The following is an 8373-nucleotide window of genomic DNA, read 5'->3' on the forward strand; positions in this document are numbered from 1 at the left end:
AAAGACCTTAGATTAGATTTTAGATCAGGTTCCATCTGACATGGCACACCTGATGTCAGTCAAACCAGTCTGTACTGGTACATTTGGCTGAAATTGGATTATTGAATAGCTGTATTAAAGGAACACACCAACATTATACACTGCACAAATGGCCTTCTGTGTTTGTATTTGATTTGTATGTTTTTTGTTTAATGCCCTTGTTTTTATGTTGAAACCTGTGTGCCGTGTTGGTCAGGACTCCCTGGAAGAGATCCTGTATCTCAATGGGACATTCCTGGATAAATAAAAATAAAATGGGAAATGCACTTACCGTCTTCTCCAGAGTCAGACAAGTAGATAGATACCAATTTGATTGATTGATTGATTGAAAACTTTATTAACAGATTGCAGAATGGGTACAATACAGTACGGCTCAATACACACAATTGTTAAGGGGATGCAGACCAGAGAAAGACTTTCGTCTTGTTTACATCAGGGTCCCCCATTTTCAATTCATCATAAATTTCTATCTGTCTACAAGCTAGCCTAGCTTAGCACAAATGAATGGAAGCGGATACGGACCACTAGCCTAGTTGTTGGCCAAAAGCACCAGAGTTTTAAGCTAGGTTAGCTGATCCGTTTCTGCTTCCATTCATTTGTGCTAAACTAGGCTAGCATGCAGCTGGATAGCTTTCTACTGAACACACAGGGAGGAAATTGGTATCTCTCTTCTCACTGACTCTGGAGAAGATGGTAAGCGCATTTCCCATAATGTTGGTGTGTTCCTTTAAGTGAAAAAAAAAAAGAACATTCCGAAATAAATAATAAAAAGTTAAATTAAGTTTTGCTCTATGGGATGTGATAACCCAGATGGAAATATGAAAATCACAAAGCCATTAAAATGTAGGTGGTGGAGACGTAGTGAGGAATTCCCGTTAGCAGTAGAAACAAGAGTCGTTTGTCGTTTTTTAAATGAGAAGGACAGACAAACAGGCTCACTTCACCCCCCGCCCCCTCAAGTCATTAGATTAATAAATATTATTTGGTCTTGTGTCAACCATAACAACTCAATGTTTCACTCAGTGTGACAGAGAAACAAGTAGATTGATGATCTTATTATTATTTGAAAATGTGGATCAATAATTGTCCTTTCCGTTCAGACGGACAGATTATTGTAGCGATTGAAGAGACCCTCGTTACTCTTTCTCCATTTCTACGATCCTCCATCTATCTCCAGTTTCACTGTGCTTGTATTAACCACATTAAACCCAAAACAGAGAAACGTCAGTTTCAATACTTTGAAAGTACTGTTTACGGGGCAAACGTCCGGGCAGCATGAACAGATTAAATGACCAGATTGACCGGTCAGTAGTGCCATGTAACATTGTCACAGTCCCACTCATTGTCATTGGGAGTGACGTCTCATGGCATGTTTCTGTGACGTTGAAGTGCTGTGTGTTTTGACAAGGCGTTCTCCGGGGGAGGGACCTCTTGGTGCTGAATGTCTGAGTCTTTGAGCCCGTTCTTCGCGGCTCTCCTGACCTGGGCCTCCCTGAGCCTCACCTGTCCCATCGCGGCTGTTCGGTTTGCGACGGCCTGGCGCTGGGAAGCGGCCATCTTAGCGGCTTTCCTCTGCCTAGCGGCTAGCTCTGGGAACTGCTTGGAGTAGAGCGCGTCTGTGTACTGCAGCTCCGGAGTGATAAGGTTCTGACATCGTGTTTTCGTCGGCCCGTCCAGATCGGGGTTCAGATTGTACCCCTGGATGACGGCCGCTCCGTATTGAAACGGCTTCAGGCCGGCGTCTTTTATCTGCGCGGGATCCACCGCCACGCCGTCCTCCAGGCAGACCTTCGCCAGCTGTGCCCTTCGCTCTCGCAAATGAGATACTTCCCTCCGCATCCGTTCTCGCCCAAACCGGCGGTCCACTCTTTGCCAGAAGGTGGCGTTAAAGTGCAGGTAAAACCTCCAGTCTAAAGCGTTCCACATTTTGATCTTGTCAGCGGTGTCTGACGAAAGCGCGTGGCGCGTCCGTTCACTACGACTGTTGAGTTTAAAGGAGACCACGTCATCCAGAGACCAGCACAGGGCGTGCTTGAGCAAGATCATAGACTCGTCAAAGTATTCCGAAATGAGAATAAGGTCAAAATCCCGCTCTATGGCAGAAACAGCTGTGCTGACTCTCTCCTCAATGTCTGGAAAGTTGGCTGAGACGTTGTTGTCGAAACCAAAGTCGAAGGCGAGAATGTTGCGAGCATAGTGGTTGTTGGTCTGAGATGTGTTGTAGTCACGCCAACCGTTGTCGAGGAAGTCGTCCAGGTTGCGAGCCTTGTGGAAGGCAGGGATGCTCTTGTAGTAGATGAAGATGGACTCCGTCATGGCCACTGGGTGCCTCAAGATAGAAAAGTAGAAGGTGTCTCCAGGCATCACCTTCGAAACCTGTGGAGATATGACAGGGAGGAGGACACACTTTGAGATATGACAGGGAGGAGGACGCACTTTGAGATATGACAGGAGGGAGGACGCACTTTGAGATATGACAGGAGGGAGGACACACTTTGAGATATGACAGGAGGGAGGACGCACTTTGAGATATGACAGGGAGGAGGACACACTTTGAGATATGACAGGAGGGAGGACGCACTTTGAGATATGACAGGAGGGAGGACGCACTTTGAGATATGACAGGGAGGAGGACACACTTTGAGATATGACAGGAGGGAGGACGCACTTTGAGATATGACAGGAGGGAGGACACACTTTGAGATATGACAGGGAGGAGGACACACTTTGAGATATGACAGGAGGGAGGACACACTTTGAGATATGACAGGGAGGAGGACACACTTTGAGATATGACAGGGAGGAGGACACACTTTGAGATATGACAGGGAGGAGGACACACTTTGAGATATGACAGGAGGGATGACACACTTTGAGATATGACAGGGAGGAGGACACACTTTGAGATATGACAGGAGGGAGGACACACTTTGAGATATGACAGGAGGGAGGACGCACTTTGAGATATGACAGGAGGGAGGACACACTTTGAGATATGACAGGAGGGAGGACACACTTTGAGATATGACAGGAGGGAGGACACACTTTGAGATATGACAGGAGGGAGGACACACTTTGAGATATGACAGGAGGGAGGACGCACTTTGAGATATGACAGGAGGGAGGACGCACTTTGAGATATGGATGCACTTTGATATATATGCAATTACAATTTTCTGTATGTCTTGCACAAATGGAAAACTGACAATAAAGTTGACTTTTGACTTTGAAATCTGTCACTTTCTCTTTCTGAAAGGAGCTTTTATTCTGATAGTTATCATTGTTCAAGGTAGAGGATGTCACTCATGTTCAAACTATTACTTATAAGTACATACAAATGGTTAAATAATCACATTGTATGTAAACTAGATACAAGGCGCACATTCTATTGTAAGTATACAGTACAGTATATGAGCCCTATCCAAGAGGCAGGAGAAGATACCGATAGGTTACACAGCAATATATGGAATAGTTGTAATAAACTGAATTTGAGTGAGGTTTGTTTGTAAATAAGCACAGGTCTTGTGGTTTTTCACATGGAAGATCAGATCTACATACAAAATTAAATTACTTAAATCAGAGAGGAAAATGTATGTATTATGTCCTAAAACAGTATTGTGAGGGAAACTGTCTTTTACTAGTATGTACTCTTCTACTAAGGAATCTACTTAGCCTATATTATTACAAATACCTACTATGCTAATATGTGACCGGGCACAGACCTTGGGTCCTTTTGAGGGATCTCCAATTTTTTTCAGACCTTCCAGTCTGATGGGCTTTGTTATTCTGATGACTTGTGACCTCACTTCGATCCCCCGGCCATCATGATGCTCAATGACTCTATGTAACACCAACCCATCCATCTACACTCATTGCACACACATCCACATGCTCACAAACACTCACCTTTTTACTGTATGAAGCACATTCCCAGGGGCTCATACAGAACCAAGCATTTCACTGTAATGTACATGTACTTCAAACTTCCTACAACTAAAGAGCTCAAAAACCGAAGCCATCCTAATTGGCACCCCCCACCAGGTCCAATCTTCCCCCATAACCAGCATCTCCTTCTCCGGCCATGACCTTCCCCTCTCATCCACCGTCACCAACCTGGGTGTGAAAATTGACCCTCACCTAAACTTTGAGGCCCACATCAAACACCTATGCAAAACCTCCATTTTCCACCTCAGAAACATTTCCAAAATCCGTCCCACACTCACCCTCCCAGATGCTGAAAAATTGTCCACGCCTTTGTCTCCTTCAGGCTGGATTACTGTAACAAACTTATCATCTGGATTCTAGCCTCCAGAGGCTCCAATACATCCAGAACAGTGCTGTTAGGATCCTGATGAGAGTGCGTAAACACGACCACATCACACCCATCCTCCACTCACTTCACTGGCTCCCCATCACCACCCGGACTGAATACAAAATATGCCTTCGGACCCATCAGTTCCCATCCACGGAAATGCCCCCCACTACCGCAAAGATCTCCTCACCCCAGAACCCTCCACTCATAACCTTCACTCCGCCAACACAAACCGCCTCCTTCCCCCCAGGACCGAGCTCCGCACCCTGGGGCCTTCTGCTGGGCTGCTCCCCGCCTGTGGAACGCCCTCCCTGACTACCTGAGAGCACCACAGACCACTGACTATTTTAAAAGAGGACTAAAAACATACCTCTTCACAAAAGCCTTCTCTTAGTTTTAACCTTTTTATACATGCCTTTGTGTGTTTTATCCCTTTTTGTATGCTTTTATGCCTTTTTATTTTTTTAATTGCCTACCTCTTAAGCCCGGAGCCCTATTTTCAGAAAATCCGCCTAAAATACATACCTAAGTAAATGGAATATTGCTCCACTTCTACAAGGTCCATTTGCATATTCTTGGTATCTAGGGACATCTATGGACCTCAGTGAATGTATTCCCACTGTCAGAAATAATGTGTCTATTACTAGGCTTGCTTAAATTGTGATGAAACAAAGGAGAATATGAATTATGATATTTGACAGTGAATAACACCATGCTAAAAATGACCAGACATGAAGAACTGCCACTGATCTCGTTCAGTACCTTCTTGAGATCATGTGTACAAAATATCTAAGGAAATTAATAAAGGGAAGATGATTAAACAGAAGGTTCTGTAGATACAGTACTGAATTCTCCCATCCGGACCAATGCCATTTGAAATAGTATTATAGAATATAGAATTGCAGGCTTATCATAAAACTCTTTGTCCTTAGTTTTATTTATTACTTTAAAGTCTATGTTTTTACCCTGTAGCACTCTGAGATTTGGTTTCCAAATGTAGAGTGCACTATACATCGAATGTATTATTATTATTAAAGCGAATTCCTTGTATGTGAAAACTACTTGGCAATAAAGACCTTTCTGATTCTGAACACTCACCTCAGACTCCCTGAACCTCACGGTGTAACACTCACCTCAGACTCCCTGAACCTCACGGTGTAACACTCACCTCAGACTCCCTGAACCTCACGGTGTAACACTCACCTCAGACTCCCTGAACCTCACGGTGTAACACTCACCTCAGACTTCCTGAACCTCACGGTGTAACACTCACCTCAGACTCCCTGAACCTCATGGTGTAACACTCACCTCAGACTCTCTGAACCTCACGGTGTAACACTCACCTCAGACTCTCTGAACCTCACGGTGTAACACTCACCTCAGACTGAACCTCATGGTGTAACACTCACCTCAGACTGAACCTCACGGTGTAACACTCACCTCAGACTCCCTGAACCTCACGGTGTAACACTCACCTCAGACTGAACCTCACGGTGTAACACTCACCTCAGACTGAACCTCACGGTGTAACACTCACCTCAGACTGAACCTCGTGGTGTAACACTCACCTCAGACTCCCTGAACCTCATGGTGTAACACTCACCTCAGACTCCCTGAACCTCACGGTGTAACACTCACCTCAGACGTCCTGAACCTCACGGTGTAACACTCACCTCAGACTCCCTGAACCTCACGGTGTAACACTCACCTCAGACTCCCTGAACCTCACGGTGTAACACTCACCTCAGACTGAACCTCACGGTGTAACACTCACCTCAGACTGAACCTCACGGTGTAACACTCACCTCAGACTGAACCTCACGGTGTAACACTCACCTCAGACTGAACCTCGTGGTGTAACACTCACCTCAGACTCCCTGAACCTCATGGTGTAACACTCACCTCAGACTGAACCTCACGGTGTAACACTCACCTCAGACTGAACCTCATGGTGTAACACTCACCTCAGACTCCCTGAACCTCACGGTGTAACACTCACCTCAGACTCCCTGAACCTCACGGTGTAACACTCACCTCAGACTCCCTGAACCTCACGGTGTAACACTCACCTCAGACTCCCTGAACCTCACGGTGTAACACTCACCTCAGACTCCCTGAACCTCACGGTGTAACACTCACCTCAGACTCCCTGAACCTCACGGTGTAACACTCACCTCAGACTCCCTGAACCTCACGGTGTAACACTCACCTCAGACTCCCTGAACCTCACGGTGTAACACTCACCTCAGACTGAACCTCATGGTGTAACACTCACCTCAGACTCCCTGAACCTCACAGTGTAACACTCACCTCAGACTCCCTGAACCTCGTGGTGTAACACTCACCTCAGACTCCCTGAACCTCACGGTGTAACACTCACCTCAGACTCCCTGAACCTCACGGTGTAACACTCACCTCAGACTCTCTGAACCTCATGGTGTAACACTCACCTCAGACTCCCTGAACCTCACGGTGTAACACTCACCTCAGACTCCCTGAACCTCACGGTGTAACACTCACCTCAGACTGAACCTCATGGTGTAACACTCACCTCAGACTCCCTGAACCTCATGGTGTAACACTCACCTCAGACTCCCTGAACCTCATGGTGTAACACTCACCTCAGACTCCCTGAACCTCACGGTGTAACACTCACCTCAGACTCCCTGAACCTCACGGTGTAACACTCACCTCAGACTCCCTGAACCTCACGGTGTAACACTCACCTCAGACTCCCTGAACCTCACGGTGTAACACTCACCTCAGACTGAACCTCACGGTGTAACACTCACCTCAGACTCCCTGAACCTCATGGTGTAACACTCACCTCAGACTCCCTGAACCTCATGGTGTAACACTCACCTCAGACTCCCTGAACCTCACGGTGTAACACTCACCTCAGACTCCCTGAACCTCATGGTGTAACACTCACCTCAGACTCCCTGAACCTCACGGTGTAACACTCACCTCAGACTTCCTGAACCTCATGTGGTTACACATCACGTCGAACTCCCTCACCGTCCTCGTCCGGACGCCCTCCACGAAGTGGGAGGCGAAGAAGAAGGGGTAGAACAACTGGCTGTGCTTATTGAGAGGGAGGGCAAAGGTCAAGTTTCTGCTGTCGCCGTAGCGATACAGGATGTTGAGGAGGGTGCTGCTGGCGGTCTTGTGCGTCTTGAGGAAGACGATGTGGTTCTTGGGGCGACAGGGGCCCACGGGGCTCGCGCCCCCCAGGACGAGACCGTCACCCTGGACGCGGCTGCTCCGGTGGGGTCTGGAGGAACTCGGAGGAGGAGGACCTCTCGGCACGTGGGATGTGGTCAGACTCTTCCTGGCGGCGTGTAGATGAGGGGTCTTGTTAGCCCTGCCGTCTGAACCGCTGTGACTTCCTGGCATCTGAGAGCGCAGCACTGCCCCCTCTGGCCGAAGGACCATAGCAGAAGAACCGAGGCGTCCTGTGTCCAACTTGTCTCCCGTTGTCGACACTGGACTTTGATCGGTCCGAGTCCTCTCCTTCTCACCTAAAGACCTCGCTTCCCCTTCGATAGCCGGCGCGGGTTCAGAGCGGAGATGTCGCCAGTCCTTTTGGAGAGCAGGCAGAGGACGCTGGATTTCAGCGGGAAATCTTAAGTTCAGGAGTCGCTCGCTCATCAGCTTGTCGTTCCTGAAAGGAGACGACAGTGAGTCACACAGGCTGGCGGTCAATATGTGACCCTGACCAGCGCTTCATGCCACATGTCTCCATTTCCATTTTCCAGATTTTTCCAGATTGTGAAAGAACATAATGTAAACTTTCAAATGATGTGTCATAGATTGAAATGTGAGAATGTTTGAAGATGATATGCTCATTTGAATCTTGTAAAACTGTTTTTTTGTTTGCTTTAAGCTGTGAAAATGCCTCTCGAAGAGAAGGCTAGAATGAACACCTCTGCCTGTTTCTGCTGGGCGTTGACAATAGCCCCCCAGCCACTCCCCTCACTGAATAGCATTAACATACTATACTGTAAACTGTCAGTAAGTGC

The 8373-nt window shown here is 47.2% G+C and overlaps 1 protein-coding gene across 1 annotated transcript; it reads right to left on the reverse strand.

Annotated features, from left to right (window-relative positions):
• Positions 1–1401: 1401 nt before the first annotated feature.
• Positions 1402–7786, reverse strand: LOC311223454 (galactose-3-O-sulfotransferase 2-like; the record flags this gene model as incomplete). Its single annotated transcript, XM_084308241.1, has 2 exons — positions 1402–2415; positions 7319–7786. 2 exons carry the CDS (start codon positions 7784–7786, stop codon positions 1402–1404), a joined length of 1482 nt encoding a protein of 493 aa, XP_084164367.1.
• Positions 7787–8373: the final 587 nt, after the last annotated feature.

The sequence above is a fragment of the Notolepis coatsorum genome (assembly GCF_963971535.1).
Source record: "Notolepis coatsorum genome assembly, chromosome: 1".
Classification (NCBI taxonomy): Eukaryota; Metazoa; Chordata; class Actinopteri; order Aulopiformes; family Paralepididae; genus Notolepis; species Notolepis coatsorum.